This window comes from Coccidioides posadasii, mitochondrion (genome assembly GCF_018416015.2).
Source record: "Coccidioides posadasii str. Silveira mitochondrion, complete genome".
In the NCBI taxonomy this organism is placed as follows: Eukaryota; Fungi; Ascomycota; class Eurotiomycetes; order Onygenales; family Onygenaceae; genus Coccidioides; species Coccidioides posadasii.
Window position 1 is genome coordinate 56,983 of NW_027094050.1, and position 17,110 is coordinate 74,092.

Genomic DNA, 17,110 nt, shown 5'->3' on the forward strand with positions numbered 1-17,110 from the left:
TTAAAACAAAATTTAAATAATTTTTATATTATTTAGATTTTAAACATGTTAGTTTAAGGGTTAGAATATCGTGCTACGGACACGTTGATATAAGTTCGAATCTTATACATGTTTAATTTTATTCTTATTAGCTCAAGGGTAGAGCAGAATACTTCTAATATTTTGATCCTAGTTCGAATCCAGGATAAGAAATCTATAACTAAATTAGTTATATAGCTCTCATAGCTCAAGGGTAGAGCAAAATACTGTTAATATTTGTATAGATGTTCGAGTCATCTTGAGAGCTTTTAATAATATATATATTTATATATCTTATTAATATACCTTTACAAAAAAATTTCTCATTTAAAAGTGATATTTATAATATAATTCTAAAATTATAATTTTTAAAATCTAAACTTTATTTGTTAGTTTATATTTATAGTTTTTAAATTAAACTATTAATAATAAAACATATTTTAAATAATATTTTAATATATTTAAATCTTAAAAGATTGTGCTTTAAATATATTTGAATCTTTTTTTAAAAAGAAATACTTTAATATTTTCTTTTAGTTGTAATTTATAATAAGATTATTTATAATTCAATTAATTATATAGCTCTTATAGCTCAAGGGTAGAGCAAAATACTGTTAATATTTGTATAGATGTTCGAGTCATCTTAAGAGCTAATATATAAAAAAATATAAATATATTTTATATTTTTTATAATTTATTAATAATTTATATTCATTTTCCAATAGAGGTTTCCTCAATTAAAATTTAAAAATATTAATAAATATGATTCAAGCAGCAAAAATAATAGGTACAGGTTTAGCTACAACAGGTTTAATAGGTGCTGGTGTTGGAATAGGTGTAGTTTTCGGTGCATTAATATTAGGTGTTGCTAGAAACCCTTCATTAAGAGGTCAATTATTCTCATACGCTATTTTAGGTTTTGCTTTTGCTGAAGCAACTGGATTAAGCGAATAGTTCAGTATAAAGAGGGTGAATTGCAAAAAGTACTTTTAAATAATGTTAATTTGCAGCAAAATTTAATATTATACAATTTTTTATATTAAAAATGTTCAACGACTAGTAGATGAGTCTTGTATTAACAATATTTCTACCTAGAGTGCCCTCACATTTCATACTTTGAAGTGTAAGATATAGTCTAATTAAGAAATAAATTTCTTATTATTTATTTTAAACTTTATATTTTATTTATTAGCCTTATCCCTACTAAAAAAAAAAATTCAAATAATTTAAAAATATCTTATTATAATCCTATTAACCAAAAAAAGTTAATACATCTTGATAATATAGATACAATAGAAAAATATAATTGAATATATAAGATCTCTAATAAATTATAAGTTGGTAATGTTGATCCTTTATATTTAAAAATAAGTATATATAATCATCCTTGGTATTTATAATTAATAAACTATTTATATATACTAAGGATATTAATTAAATATTATATGAAAAATTTTTACTTAAATATTTTAGAATATAGTGATTATGAAAATATTATAATACAAAGATAAATAATTAGATTTAATTATACTATATTACAATATTAATTTTATAGTTGGTAGTACTAAATAATAAACATAGTCCTGAATCTAAATAAAAGGAGAAAATTAGCTATAAGTATAAAAGATATTGAAGAAGTTAAAGATCTTATAAAATACCCTTTTATAAAAGTATACTTTTTGGTAAAAAAAAGTTAAGATATATTGTCAAAAATAGTAATATTACTTCAATTAAAGGATTAAAAATTGAAATAACTGATATAGATATTAAAATAACTATTATTTTTAATAGTATTAGGTTAGGGGAAAAATTTTTATTATCTGATATTTAAACTTTATTACTAAGAGAAACATTTCAACTTAAAAGTATAAATAGGGGTTATATAAATAAATAAATTATTAACATAATTAAAAATTCATCTTAAAGAGTATTCGCGTTAATGATGGCTTTCGTGCGCCGTTTGGCGTTCTCTGTTTTGTCACACTAGTGACCGTTGATTGTTGATATATCACGATACTGTCAAAGTTAGGTATTTTGGGAAAACCGAGTGCTGAACATAGCATCTTTGAGAATCTTGGGTCTGGACTAAGTGGATATGCGAAGGATTCAAGAGAGGTATTCTTGCTATGGATAAAGTTAAACTACTTGAAGTCAAATTTCCAGTGCTCTCCTATCATAGGGAATAACTTGGCCACAATAGGTTATTTAGAGTGTAATAATTATCAAGAATGCGTAGTTATTAATCAATCTATCTCTACACGATGTCCAGGAAGGACAATTAAGGAAATGAGTTGATGTCCTAAGGCAAGTACAGAAACAGATAAACGTACTACGGGATGGCCTACGGAGAGTAATCTCTATTGGTCACAGAGTAGAAGTAGTACCTGATTTGGTCCAACACAACCAAAATACGATTGGGGTAATACCCAATGAAAGGGAAGATCTACAGTTAGAATTGCTTCTAGTTTTAGATACTACAGTACAGGAAGTACAAGAACGGTAGTTGATAAAATAGAAGACTTATCTTTATGGTGTACAAAATTTCCAAGCAGGCAAGTAGATCGTAAATTATATAAGTTAATGTGTGATCCTGATTTACTTTATTTAGCCTATAACAATATTAAGAGTAAAACGGGTAATATGACGCCGGGAATAGTTCCTACAACGTTGGATGGTATGAGTTTCGAAGAATTTGGAAAATTAAGTGAATCGCTGAAAAATGAGTCGTTTGAATTTAAACCTAAAGGAGGTAGTCGCCCGTTAACTATAGCACCGCCAAGGGATAAAATAGTACAAGAGGCTATGCGTATCATATTAAATGCTATCTACGAACCAACCTTTTTAGAGTCCTCTCACGGATTTAGACCCAATAAATCTTGTCATTCTGCTCTAAAACAAGTGTATCAAAAATTTAAAGCTATATCGTGAGTAATAGAAGGTGATATCAGCAAATGTTTTGATTCCATAGATCACCACAGATTGGTAAATTTAATAGAGGCTAAAATATTGGATAAACAGTTTATAAAATTAATATGAAAAAGTTTGCGAGCAGGATATTTCGAATTTAAGGTTTACAACAACAATATTATCGGTACTCCACAAGGATCTATCATTAGTCCATTATTAGCAAATATATTTTTACATCAGTTAGATGTTTTTGTCGAAGATTTACGTATCAAGTTTGATAAAGGTAGCAGACCCCGAGTCTCTCCAGAATATACAAGAATAAGACATATGAGAAATGTTGCTAGTAAATCAGGAGATGTCCGAAAAGCGAAAAAATTACATAAATCCTTATTAAATACAGAATATATATTATACAGTGACCCCAATTTCAAAAGACTCAATTACGTGAGGTATGCAGACGATTGGATCATAGGTATTAGAGGTTCAAAGATAGAGGCTACTGTAATAAAACAATTGATAGCGGAGTTTTTAAATAGTATCGGTCTTACATTAAGCGATGAGAAAACCAAAATATCCAATTTCAGCACAGATGAAATAAAATTCCTTGGTGTAATTATGACCCGATCAGATCATATCAACTACTATAAAACTAAGACAAATACAACTCAACGGGGATCATTGAAGATGAGGCTTTTGGCTCCAATGGTAGATATCCGGAACAAATTAAAATTGAACAAGTTTATTGATAGTGATAGGGCTAATCCCAAGTTTATATGGATGGGTTACTCTCATAAGCAAATAATTAATTTATACAATAGTGTACTGAGAGGGTTTCTAAACTATTATTCCTTCGTTCATAACTACAGTAGATTGGCGACATACTTATATTGGGTATTAAAAGGTTCATGTGCCAAACTTTTAGCTGCAAAATTCACATTAGGTTCAGTAAAAAAGGTTCTAGCAAAATTTGGTGAAGATTTAGAATATACAGAGAACGTAGAATCCAATAACAAACGGAGCCCCAAAGAAAAGAAAGCAACAAAATTTTATAAACCTCCGAATTATCGAGCCAAATATTGGGATTTTAAGATAAATATGGAAGCACCGGTCCTTAAGCTTAATCCAGTATCAGTAGCCACGTTAGAAGATCTATCATGCTCAAAATGCGGTTCCAAGTATAGAGTTGAAATGCACCACGTTCGGATGATGAAGGACTTGAACCCAAAATTATCAGAGTTGGATAAGATGCAGGCCAAATTAAATCGTAAACAAATACCACTTTGTAGAGAATGTCACATGAAACATCATCATAAAGATAAGTAAAATTTTAATGGAAAGCCGTATGATAGGAAACTATCACGTACGGTTTGGGAAAGGGGTTTCATATTCCTAATGGAATATGTTATTCTAGTTCATTTATTATTATACGTGGCTTAATTAAAAGAAAATATAAACTTTAATAAAAATTTAAATTAAGTTATATTCAGGAGGCGGATTGTTTTAATCGTTATTTTTTTTTCCATTAATGAATAGCTGTTTAAAAGTTTAAATTAGAAAATATATAGAGAGAAAGAAAAGAAAGTAAAATAAATAAAATAAAAAAAAATGTTTTTAAAAGATATTGCTCAAAATTTAATAAATTTTATTTTTGGAGATGTAATTAAATTAGATGCTCCTACACCTTGAGGTTTATTTTTTCAGGATAGTGCTACACCTCAAATGGAAGGTATAGAAGAATTGCATAATAATATAATGTTCTATTTAGCTATAATATTATTTACTGTTACATGAATGATGATAACAATAATAAAAAATTTTATTTCAACTAAATCATTAATTTCACATAAATATATGAATCATGGTACATTAATAGAATTAATATGGACTATAACTCCGGCAGTAATATTAATACTTATAGCTTTCCCATCATTTAAATTATTGTATTTAATGGATGAAGTTATGGATCCTTCATTAGTTATATATGGAGAGGGACACCAATGATACTGAAGTTATCAATACCCAGATTTTACTAATGCTGATGGTGAATTTATTGAATTTGATTCATATATTGTACCTGATACAGATTTAGAAGAAGGTACTTTAAGAATGTTAGAAGTAGATAATAGAGTTATTATACCTGAATTAACACATACAAGATTTGTATTCTCAGCAGCTGATGTTATACATAAAAATAATAAGTAGTTTATTATTTGAGTGTAAAAGAGCCAAATTCCGGGGAAGTCCTAAAGCTTTAGTAACCAAAGATTTAAAGGAAACTTTATATCTGGCTTGATTAATGACTCAAGGTATGGTAATATCACTAAAGATGAAAAATTACGGTTTGAAATGGGTAATCGTGGATCTAAATCAATAATTATTAAATATAGTTTTATTGTAAAAGAGCAACGAGCAGACGGTTCTTCGTATATATAACCATATTTATATATGTAAGGTGTGCTCTAGTCGCCGGGAAAGCCGGTTCTTAGGTGAAATTAACTAACTTAAGATTAAAGTTACCACAAGTTTATTTTCTTTACTTATAGGTTATTAATATAAAATCTCCTTAAGTTATTATTTAATGTTATACAAATTTTTAGTGTAGAACGTTTATCTCTTTAATAATAATATTTCTATTTTTAATCGACACTATTAAAAGATAGTAAAGCTAGTAAAGCTAGTAAAGCTAGAAAAATCTTTAATAAAAATTGTTTTACATATGAGTATAGATCATCTAAATTTAGTACAAGTATAAGATATTTTAGTTCATCAAATTACTTATTATAAATATAAAGATATTACTAGTGAAGTATTAAATAATTTATTAATTAATCAACAAGTTTTTATTACAGAAGAAGAGTTAATTTGACTTAAGGGTATATCTAGGGTTAGATTTGATTTACCATTTACTGATCAAAGATACTCTTAGGTAAGCCTCGTAGGTAAACCTAATACCAGAGGTATAAAGGCAGGAGTTTATATCTTTACACATAAAGTGACAGATAGTAAATATGTAGGTTCTAGTAATAGTATTTCTAGAAGATTAGATCAATATTTTAAACACTATAATCAAAAAAATTCAGGTTTATTATTACCTTTAAAAAAAGATGGTTTTGATGTATTTAGTTTAGAAGTTTTTGTTGTACCTGATAACTTAATTCTCCTGTTGATAAATATAAATTAAATTATCACTTTCTATTTATAGAACAATATTAAATAAAAAAATTTAATCTTAATACTCAAATAAGAGTAAATTTTCGTGTTAATTAAGGTAAAAAAGTATATATTTATGATGGAGAAGGTAAAACTTTATAGGGATAAATCTTTAAATGCTATTAAAGGTGTATTAGGTATACATTATGTGACTTGTACTAATTGTATAAAAAATGGTGAAAGTTATTTAAATTTCTTTAAAATTAGGGACACTTTTATTGATGGAGCTACTAAAACAAATTTAAGTATTTCTGAAATAGTTGATCTAATTGATAAAATAGAAATACTTAAAAAAACCTCTAAATTTAGTAAATCTATTAAAAAAGAGAATGAAGAAGAAATTAAGGAGTTTTCCAGTATAACAGCTGCAGTTAATTACTTAAAAGGTAAAGATGTTGATAGGAATTAAATTACTAAGTTTTTAGATAGAGATAAACCATATAAAGGTTATATTTTAACAAGATATTAGTTATATTTCTAAACTTGTGGACGTCTTTTGCTTGTCCTGCTTTAGGTATAAAATGTGATGCATATCCAGGTAGATTAAATCAATCATCTGTATATTTAAACAGACAAGGTACATATTTTGGTCAATGTTCAGAAATATGTGGTATATTACATAGTTCTATGCCAATAGTTATACAATCTGTTAGTCTTAAAAAATTCTTACTATGATTGCGAGATCAAATGGGAGATTAAATAAATAAATAATTTTATTGAATATATAAATTTAAATCTAAAAAGCAAGAAAATTTTATGAATACATCAATAATACTCTTTTTAACAGGAATTTTAGGATTTGTTTTAAACAGAAAAAATTTAATTCTAATGCTTATTTCAATTGAAATAATGTTATTATCTGTTACATTTTTAATATTAATAAGTTCTATAAATTTTGATGATATGTTAGGTCAAACTTTTGCTATTTATATTATTACTATAGCAGGAGCAGAATCTGCTATAGGATTAGGTATTTTAGTTGCTTTTTACAGATTGAGAGGAAGTATAGCAATACAATATAGTTAATGTATTTAGTTATTATTTTATTACCTTTATTAGGTTCCATAGTTTCAGGTTTTTTTGGTAGAAAAGTTGGTGTAAAAGGAGCGCAAATAATTACATGTAGTTTAATTATTATTACTACTTTATTATCTATATTAGCTTTTTTTGAAGTAGGTTATAATAATGTTCCTATAGAAATAAATCTTATAAGATGAATTGATTCAGAATCTCTTTATGTTTTATGAGGTTTTTATTTTGATAGTTTAACTGTTTGTATGTTATTACCTGTATTAATAGTTTCTAGTTTAGTACATATATATTCTATTGGTTATATGAGTCATGATCCTCATGTTCAAAGGTTTTTTAGCTATTTAAGCTTATTCACTTTTATGATGATTATACTTGTTACAGCTAATAATTATTTATTAATGTTTTTAGGGTGAGAAGGAGTTGGAGTATGTTCATACCTTTTAGTAAATTTTTGATTTACTAGAATAGCAGCTAATCAAAGTTCTATTTCAGCTTTTTTAACTAATAGAGTTGGAGATTGTTTTTTAACTATAGGTATGTTTATTATTTTATGATCTTTAGGAAATATTGATTATAGTACAGTTTTTTCTTTATCTCCTTATATCAATCAAAATATAATTACTTTAATAGGAATTTGTTTATTAATAGGTGCTATGGCTAAAAGTTCTCAAATAGGTCTTCATGTTTGACTGCCTATGGCGATGGAGGGTCCAACACCAGTTTCTGCTTTAATACATGCTGCAACAATGGTAAATAAAAAACGCTATTTTAGTTATAAAACAAATACATCCTTGGTTTATAACAGGATATACAGATGGAGAAGGTAGTTTTTCTATTCATCTTCTAGTCAGTTAGGGTTTCATATAAGTATTGTATATTCTAGAAATAAACTCTTTAAATTATAAATTGTTAGAGCAAATTAAAGAGTATTTTGGAGGAGTAGGTTCAATTAGTAGGTCAGGAAGATGTATTATTATGAGATATCTTCTATTAATTCTCTTAGAATTGTTCGTAAACATTTCGAACAATACCCTCTTCAAACAACTAAATTTGTTTATTTCAAACTTTGATGTCAAGTTAAAAAAAAGAACATTTAACAAAATCAGGGTTTATGCTAATATTATCCACAAAATCTTTATACCCTAAAGGTTTATCCCCCAAATTATTAGAAGTTTATCCTAAAGAAAAAATAATACCTCTTATTAAACCTATATTTGAACCTAGCAATATGAAATTAGACCTTAATTGGATAACGGGTTTCACACAAGCTGATGGTACATTTGGATTAAATTATACTAAAGAGCCAAGAGTTAATTTAGGATTCAGATCTCTACCACAGTTCCGTGTTACTCAACATGAGCGTGATTTAATAGTTTTAAAAAGAATTATTGAAACATTGGGTTGTGGTACTATAGTTAAACCTTCTGGAGATAGAGATAGATATAGTATATCTGTCGCAAATATTTCAGATTTAGTTAATATTGTAAGACCTTTTGAAAAATGCCCTCTTTATGGTGCAAAAAATCTAGATTTTTTGGATTTTTGTAAAGGGATATGCATTATTAAAAATAAAGGTCATTTGACTAGAAAAGGTTTAAAGGAACTGAAAGACTTAGCTTATCGAATGAATACTTACAGAAAGTTTTAGTAACTTTTTATAGGTTATTTTTGTATATTTTTTTATAATTAAAATAGCTTATAATGTTGCCGTTGTTTTACGTTAGTAAAACAATTATGATATCGCTATTTGCTGAAAACTCTTATGATTTAAGAAGATCAGCAGGAAACCAACGGATACTAATTTGTATCTTAGTAGGATCTTCAGAGACTATACGCGATGTAACTTTTAATTTGGAGGTGTATTCGAGTATAATACCTTAATGTTTTTCATTTAATAAAACAATATAATATGAATTACCATTTTAATTATTTAAACCTTGTTTTATGAAAAGGTATTATTTAAGAAATATTTTACATTATAAGGTTTATACAAAATAGACCTTTTAAAAACAAATTTAGAAGTTAAAAATATAGTCCGATCCATATTTAAAAATATGGTGTACTATATATAACTAATTTAGCTATAAATAGTCAACACAAATGAACAGCGGGTGTATATTTATTAATGCGTTCATCACCTTTAATAGAATATAGTAGTACTGTTTTATTACTATGTTTATGATTAGGAGCTATAACTACTGTATTTAGTAGTCTTATAGGTTTATTTCAACAAGATATAAAAAAAGTTATAGCTTATTCTACGATGTCTCAATTAGGGATGATGGTAATAGCTATAGGTTTATCATCTTATAATTTAGCTTTATTTCATTTAGTTAATCATGCTTTTTATAAAGCACTATTATTTTTAGGTGCAGGTGCAGTAATACATTCTGTAGGTGATAATCAGGATTTTAGAAAATATGGTGGTTTAAAAACATTTTTACCTTTAGTTTATTCTGTTATGTTAATAGCTTCTTTTAGTTTAGTTGCTATACCATTCATGACAGGATTCTATTCTAAAGATTTTATTTTAGAATCTGCTTATGGACAATTTTATTTATCTAGTACTATTGTTTATTTTATAGCTAGTATAGGTGCTATTTTTACAACATTATATTCAGTAAAAGTTTTATATTTAACATTTTTAACTAATCCTAATGGACCTTTAAATAGTTATAAACATGTTGATCAAGGTAATATTTTTATTAATTTACCTTTATTTATATTAGCTATTTTTTCTATTTTTTTTGGTTATATCACTAAAGATATTTTTATTGGTTTAGGTACAGGTTTCTATTCTGATAATAGTTTATTTGTACATCCTAGCCATGAAATTATTTTAGATACTGAATTTGCTGTACCTACTATTTTTAAATTATTACCTTTTATATTTACTATTAGTTTAAGTTTTATTGCCTTTATTTTCTCAGAATTTTTTGGTAAATTACTTATTAATTTTAAATTTTCTAATTTAGGTTATAATATCTTTAGTTTTTTAAATCAAAGATTCTTAATTGAATTCTTTTATAATAAATATATTACTGATATTGTTCTTAAATTAGGAGGTCAAACTACTAAAGTTTTAGATAAAGGTTCTGTTGAATATTTAGGACCTTATGGTTTAGAAAAAACTTTAGTAAAATTAAGTAATAATATTGGTAGTTTAAGTACTGGTATTATTACATCTTATGCTTTATATATTTTAATTGGTTTAATCTTTTATCTTTGTTTATTATATTTTAGTTTTATAGATAATAATATTTTATTTTTAATATTATTTGCTATTTTCTTTACTATTAATAATAAATAATTCTTTTTTTTATAATTAATATTTCTTTTTTATGTTAATTTCTTCTATTTTATTATTATTATTATCTAATTCCTTTAGTTTAAAGCGTGATATTTCTATATATTATTCTAGAATAGGTATAGTTATACAAATATATTGTATATTAATTTGTTATAACAATATATATATTTCTTATTTAGATTTAGGTTTAGGACTTTTTGGTGGTTTATTTAATATATCATCAATAACTATTATTTTTCATATTTTTATTTTTTTACTTACTTTATTCATTTTTAATTTAACTGGGTTTTATCCTAGAAAATATTGATCAAATGAATATTTAAGTATATATAAATTATTATTTACAAAGTTGAGAATATTTGTATCTAATATACTTAATAAAAAAGGTGAACAATATACTATAATAGAATATACTGTAATTTTATTATTTATTGTTACAGGTAGTATTTTTTTAATATCTAGTAGTGATTTAATATCTCTTTATTTATCTATTGAATTACAAAGTTATGGTTTATATTTACTTTGTACTTTATATAGAAATTCTGAATCTTCTACTGCTTCAGGTTTAACATATTTTTTATTAGGTGGTTTATCTTCTTGTTTTATTTTATTAGGTATTGGTTTAATTTATGCTAATTCTGGTACAACATATCTTGACAGTTTTTATATAATATCAAATTTATCTAATATTATTAATCTTAATGAAGTAAATACTATTTATTTAGATTTAACTAAATATATTCCTTATTGTTTATTATTAATAACTATAGGTTTCTTATTTAAAATGTCTGCTGCTCCTTTCCATTTTTGATCACCTGATGTTTACGACGGTGTTCCTACTATTGTAACTACTTTTATATCTATTATACCTAAAATATCTATATTAGTTATTTTATTACATTTAGTTCATTTTTCTAGTTATATTTTTATTTCTTCTAATTATAGTTGAACTTCTAGTTTATTAGTTAGTAGTTTATTATCTTTAATTATTGGTACTGTATTAGGTTTAACTCAATTTAGAATTAAAAGATTATTTGCTTATAGTACAATATCTCATTTAGGTTTCTTATTATTAGCTTTAACTATTAATAGTGTTGAATCTATACAATCTTTTATATTTTATCTTATACAATATAGTATCTCTAATTTAAATGCTTTCTTTTTATTAATTAGTATAGGTTATACTTTATTTTTCTTTATTAATAAAAATATTAATCATATTAATCTTTTAGATAAAAATAATTCTCCTATACAACTTTTAAGTCAAATTAAGGGTTATTTCTATATAAATCATACTTTAGCTTTAAGTCTTGCTATTACTTTATTCTCTTTTGCTGGTATTCCTCCTCTTGTTGGTTTCTTTGCTAAATTTATCGTTTTATCTGCTGCTTTACAAAATGGTCTTGTTTTTATTGTACTTATTGCTGTTTTAACTAGTGTTATTAGTGCTGTTTATTATTTAAATATTATTAAAATTATCTTCTTTGATTCTCACCCTTACAAATTTAGTTCTAATTTATTTAATCTAAAAATACCTGCAGAAGTTATTAAAAATAATAATGTTATAGAAACTATCTATTTTAAATCTAATATCTCTATTTCTAATTCTTTATCTATACCTATCTCTATTTTTACTCTATTTATTTTATTATTTATGCTTATACCTGATCAATTATTACATATTTCTAATATACTTTCTATTATTTTATTTACACCATATTTATTTTAAATATATTAGATACATTTTTTTATTATTTCATAAAAAATTTATTTTTAATTTAATGCTTAATAATATATTTTAAATTTATAAAATAAATTTTTTAATAAAATTAAACTTAAATAAATATTTATAATATATATATATATATATATAGTTATTATTATATAAATAATAAAATTTGTTTATATATTTTTAATAATTATAATGATATATTATAGGATTAAATAGAATAGATAATAAATAAATAAATATTTAAATATTAATATTTTTTTAATTAAGATTTATATTGATATATATTTAGATTTTATGAGAATTTTTAAAAGTCATCCTTTATTAAAATTGGTAAATTCTTATTTAATAGATTCACCTCAACCTTCTAATATTAGTTATTTATGAAATTTTGGTTCATTATTAGTTTTATGTTTAGCTATACAAATAGTTACAGGTGTTACTTTAGCAATGCACTACTCACCTAATGTTTTAGAAGCTTTTGATTCAATAGAGCATATAGCATAATGTGCTCTCTAAATCAGGCTAAATTGCTGAAAACTCTTAAACTTTTAAGACAATCAGCAGGTAACCTAAGGAGTATTTAAGTATATTAATATTTATTGCCACCTAGGATCTTCAGAGACTAAACGCCTGACATCTTTGAAAAGATGAAGATATAGTCCAATCTTACTGTAAAGTAAAAAAATAGTAATAAGTATCTATCTATGCCTTATTATTTCAGGCATATTTTTATTGTCGTTTATTACTGTATCAGGTATTAAAAATAAAATGGTATTTTGTAATTATTCTAGTGAAGCTATGCAACGTTCACAAGATGAAAATCTTAATAAAGTAAATATAAATGATGAATTTTTACACTGATTTAGTGGATTTACTGATGCTGAAGGTAATTTTCTAATTACTATAGAATGTAATTATGTTAAATTAAGATTTAAAATTAGTTTACATATAGATGATTTAAAAGTTCTTCAAATTATTCAATCAAATCTAAATATAGGTAGAATAACAGAAGAAAAAAATAGAAACCGTTGTTCTTTTATTGTAGAAGATCTTTCAGGTATAAATACAATATGTTCTATTTTTAATCATTATCCTTTACACACTAGTAAAAAACTAGATTTTAAAGATTTTTCTAAAGCTTTGCTTATTAGAAGTAAAAATAAAATTTTATCAGAGACTCAGATAGAAATAATATTATCTTTAAAAAATAATATGAATTCTAAAAGAGAAATATTTACATATGATACAACAAAATCTCAAATTATAATAAACCCTAATTGATTTATAGGTTTTATTGAAGGAACTTTTGGTATTAAGACAGGGTCTTCATTGTATTTACAAGTGGCTCAAAAAAATACGAGTCAGGAATGTTTAAATGCAATAACTAATTATTTAGTTAGTTTATCCGATAATACTAAGTATTTCCACACTCAAAATAATAAAATATTACCTATAAATGTTACAAGTACTACTAACGCTAGAACTAATGTTGTATCATTGGTTGTATCTAGTGTAGATGCTTTATATTATTACATTTTACCTTTATTAGATGAATCTAAATTCTATAGCCGTAAAGCCATTGATTTCAAATTATGAAGAATGGCTTTAATTTTAAAAATTAATGGATATTTTTATACACTTGAAGGTGAAAAATTATTTTTAGATATTTCATAAATTCTTAATAAAAGATATAGTACAACTATGTCAATTGAGAATGTTGATGAAATAATTAATGATATTAGTAAAAAATTTGAGGATATTATAAAAAAAGACCCTCTTTTTGATATAAAGTTAGATTTGTCGCACACTGAAAATGTACGTAAATTTAGTATAACTAATAGATCTGCAAACCCTAAAGTTGTTTATATTTATACAAATGAGGGTATGATCGAAGGATCTCCATTTATTTCATTTAGTGCGGCTCATAAGGCATTAGGTTTAAACCCTAGTAGTAACACATGTAATCGTTATATTGATACAAATAGATTATATAAAAATAAATATATTTTCACATCTAAACCTATAGATAGTGCGTCTAAGGGTTAGATTATAGTAGATAGAACTTATCTATAAATTGATTATGCGGGATGTAAATAATGGATGATTAATACGATACTTACATTCAAATACAGCATCAGCTTTCTTTTTCTTAGTATACTTACATGTAGGTAGAGGTATATATTATGGTTCATATAAAGCACCTAGAACTTTAACTTGAGTTATAGGTACAATAATATTAATAGCTATGATGGGTACAGCTTTCTTGGGTTATCAACATAGCCCCAAATGGTTTAATATAAAAATTACCTATTTATATATTTTATTGGATATTTTACTTTATATACTATATACTGTAAAATGAAGAAAAATTGAAGATAAAAGTATAAAAGGTTATAAAGTAAAACATAAGTATCTAGTAAACAATGGGTTATACAACAAAATTAGTCTTTCCTGAGGACCAGTTTTTATAAAGGATTATAACGGACTGGGATCTAGTTTAAGGAAATATTCTACAAACAGTTCTTTAAATAATAGTTCTGATATTTCTGATAGATTAAAGGAAATAATTAAAGAATTAGATTTAAACCCTGTATACATTTTTGAAAATTTAAATTCAGAAAATACTAGGAAACAAGTATTAAATGATACTAGGGGTTTAAGTGGAATCTATATGATAGTTAATAAAACAACAAAAGATTATTATATAGGTTCTGCAGCAACAAATAGATTATATTCTAGATTTAGTAATCATCTTATTTATTTTAGAGGTAGCAAAATAGTAAAATTAGCGGTTAAAAAATATAATTTAGAAAATTTTGCTTTTTTAGTATTAGAATTATACCCTGATATTGTTACAAAAGAAAATAATAAGGAATTAATTGATTTAGAAGATAAATATTTAAAATTATTGTTACCCAATTACAATATATTAACTGAAGCAGGATCTAGTTTTGGATATAAACATACTGAAATCACTCGTCAAAAAATGAAAGATATATATACTGACGAAAGACGTGAAAAAATAGGTAGTTTAAATAGAGGTAAAATTTTATCTCAAGAAACAATAGAAAAAATTAGAGACAAAGCTTTAAAAAGACCTCCTATGTCAGAAGAGACTAAAAAAAAATGTATAAACCAAACAAGACCTGTTACTTTATACAATTTAAATGGTACTGTTTATGGTGAATTTGCTACTATTAAAGATGCAGCAAATGCTATAAATTGTAGTGAAAAAACAATAAGGAGAGCACTCCAAACAGAAAAAAAATTAGTAAAAAAACAATGAATAGTGAAAGATTTTAGTGAATAGGTACTAATCTAAATATTATACTTTAAATTTTTATATTAAATCATAGTCCCATGATTAACAATCTTTTTGCAATCTTTATAGAAAAAAAAAGATTAAAGTGGTATAACCCGACAGGGTTATAAAATAGTCTTTTAAGATTATTTGGCTATATTAGTGAAAACGATCAAAGAGGTTTTAAAATGCTTTAAGATCGTCGGTTATATAAATGATCGCGACAGACTGGGTCACTAATGGGTGGCTGAAATGCTGCTTAATGCACAGTCGATGCTTCGGCTAAGGTCGCAGAATATACGAAATTAAAGTTATTCTGGCTTATTTTAAAATATCAACAAATAAGTAAGTTTGTATGTTCTTCCCTATGGTCAAATGAGTTTATGAGGTTTATTAGTTGAGCCTCAAATATATAATTTATATTTAAATTTATTTTTATTATTAATAACACCTTTTATAGAAACATCTAAAGTAAGTAGACTAAAAGGTATTTATAGAATAGGTCCACACAATAAAGATATATTATCTATAATTTTTGGTTCTTTACTTGGTGATGCTCATGCTGAAAAAAGATTATTAGGTACAGGAACTAGAATTACTTTTTTTCAAGAAGGTTCACACTTAAGTTATATTTTATTTTTACATAAAATGTTTTCAGATTTTGGTTATTGTAATTCTAAAATACCTTCTACAACAACTAGATTAGGTGTTAGAGGTAAAGTTAGAAAAATAGCAAGATTTTCTACTTGAACATATACAAGTTTCAATTGAATACGTGAATTATGGTATAAAAATAATATTAAATGTGTTCCAGAATGTATAAGTGAATATTTGACTCCTTTAGCTTTAGCAATATGAATTATGGATGATGGAGCTAAAGTAGGTAAAGCTTTAAAATTTTCAACTAATTCTTATACATATAATGATTGTTTAATTTTAATTAAAGCTTTAAATGATAATTTTAACTTAAAAGCCTCTATTCAATCAGCTGGAGCTAAAGATCAATATATTATATATATATGAAAAGAATCTATGGAAGATCTTAGAAAAATAGTAGATCCTTATATAATACCTGAGATGAAATATAAAATTATTTAGATATATAATTATATATAGTTATATAGTATAATATAAAGTAATTTTTACTAAAAATTTATATAATAAGCTATATAGCAATACTGATGTAAACAGGTCAAAAATGTTTGTTTAGCATTAAGACCGTCGATAGAGTAAACAATCGCGACAGACTGGTTCATCGGTGGGTGTCTGAAATGATGCTTAATGTACAGTCGGAATCTTTTTTCAGTATAAACTTTTATATTGAAACACAAGGCTTTATACTATATTAAATTATAATTATTTTTTAAGTATAAAGTACATGATTTATTTGTTTTAAACACGAAGAGCTTCTTAATTAAGCTAGAATAGATAAATTAAAGATTTGGCAACAGTTATTACTAATCTTATGAGTGCTATACCATGAGTTGGACAAGATATAGTTGAGTCAAAAAATATTACAATTATTAATTTATTTTTTAGTTTTATTTTATTTTTAGTAATTATCCTTAAATATTTTTTTTTTATAATATAGTTTTTCTTT

At 24.8% G+C, this 17,110-nt stretch overlaps 10 protein-coding genes and 4 non-coding genes across 14 annotated transcripts; all 14 read left to right on the top strand. All coding sequences in view use genetic code 4, as the record gives it.

The window, feature by feature from the left end:
* The first annotated feature begins 42 nt into the window (after positions 1 to 42).
* On the top strand, positions 43 to 114 carry trnR(acg). The gene has a single exon. It is a non-coding gene; the product is annotated as a tRNA-Arg (tRNA).
* A 7-nt stretch (positions 115 to 121) lies between these two features.
* Positions 122 to 192, top strand: trnR(tct). Its single transcript has one exon. It is a non-coding gene; the product is annotated as a tRNA-Arg (tRNA).
* Positions 193 to 215: 23 nt separating this feature from the next.
* trnN(gtt) lies at positions 216 to 286 on the top strand. The gene has a single exon. It is a non-coding gene; the product is annotated as a tRNA-Asn (tRNA).
* A 313-nt stretch (positions 287 to 599) lies between these two features.
* trnN(gtt) lies at positions 600 to 670 on the top strand. The gene has a single exon. It is a non-coding gene; the product is annotated as a tRNA-Asn (tRNA).
* Positions 671 to 780: 110 nt separating this feature from the next.
* On the top strand, positions 781 to 972 carry atp9 (ATP synthase F0 subunit c). The gene has a single exon. The coding sequence runs from the start codon at positions 781 to 783 to the stop codon at positions 970 to 972; it is 192 nt and encodes a 63-aa protein (XP_065981959.1).
* Positions 973 to 2,304: 1,332 nt separating this feature from the next.
* D8B26_M00640 (uncharacterized protein) lies at positions 2,305 to 4,248 on the top strand. The gene has a single exon. It carries the CDS (start codon positions 2,305 to 2,307, stop codon positions 4,246 to 4,248), a length of 1,944 nt encoding a protein of 647 aa, XP_065981960.1.
* Positions 4,249 to 4,530: 282 nt separating this feature from the next.
* On the top strand, positions 4,531 to 6,834 carry cox2 (cytochrome c oxidase subunit 2). The gene is made up of 2 exons: positions 4,531 to 5,112; positions 6,628 to 6,834. Exons 1-2 carry the CDS (start codon positions 4,531 to 4,533, stop codon positions 6,832 to 6,834), a joined length of 789 nt encoding a protein of 262 aa, XP_065981961.1.
* On the top strand, positions 6,212 to 6,544 carry D8B26_M00660 (uncharacterized protein). Its single transcript has one exon. It carries the CDS (start codon positions 6,212 to 6,214, stop codon positions 6,542 to 6,544), a length of 333 nt encoding a protein of 110 aa, XP_065981962.1.
* Positions 6,835 to 6,891: 57 nt separating the features above from the next.
* On the top strand, positions 6,892 to 7,161 carry nad4L (NADH dehydrogenase subunit 4L). The gene has a single exon. The coding sequence runs from the start codon at positions 6,892 to 6,894 to the stop codon at positions 7,159 to 7,161; it is 270 nt and encodes an 89-aa protein (XP_065981963.1).
* Positions 7,161 to 10,477, top strand: nad5 (NADH dehydrogenase subunit 5). The gene is made up of 2 exons: positions 7,161 to 7,918; positions 9,271 to 10,477. The coding sequence occupies exons 1-2, from the start codon at positions 7,161 to 7,163 to the stop codon at positions 10,475 to 10,477; spliced, it is 1,965 nt and encodes a 654-aa protein (XP_065981964.1).
* Positions 8,279 to 8,815, top strand: D8B26_M00690 (uncharacterized protein). The gene has a single exon. It carries the CDS (start codon positions 8,279 to 8,281, stop codon positions 8,813 to 8,815), a length of 537 nt encoding a protein of 178 aa, XP_065981965.1.
* Positions 10,478 to 10,508: 31 nt separating the features above from the next.
* Positions 10,509 to 12,206, top strand: nad2 (NADH dehydrogenase subunit 2). Its single transcript has one exon. It carries the CDS (start codon positions 10,509 to 10,511, stop codon positions 12,204 to 12,206), a length of 1,698 nt encoding a protein of 565 aa, XP_065981966.1.
* A 1,704-nt stretch (positions 12,207 to 13,910) lies between these two features.
* D8B26_M00720 (uncharacterized protein) lies at positions 13,911 to 14,255 on the top strand. The gene has a single exon. The coding sequence runs from the start codon at positions 13,911 to 13,913 to the stop codon at positions 14,253 to 14,255; it is 345 nt and encodes a 114-aa protein (XP_065981967.1).
* Positions 14,256 to 15,885: 1,630 nt separating this feature from the next.
* D8B26_M00740 (uncharacterized protein) lies at positions 15,886 to 16,608 on the top strand. The gene has a single exon. It carries the CDS (start codon positions 15,886 to 15,888, stop codon positions 16,606 to 16,608), a length of 723 nt encoding a protein of 240 aa, XP_065981968.1.
* The last annotated feature ends 502 nt before the right edge of the window (positions 16,609 to 17,110 follow it).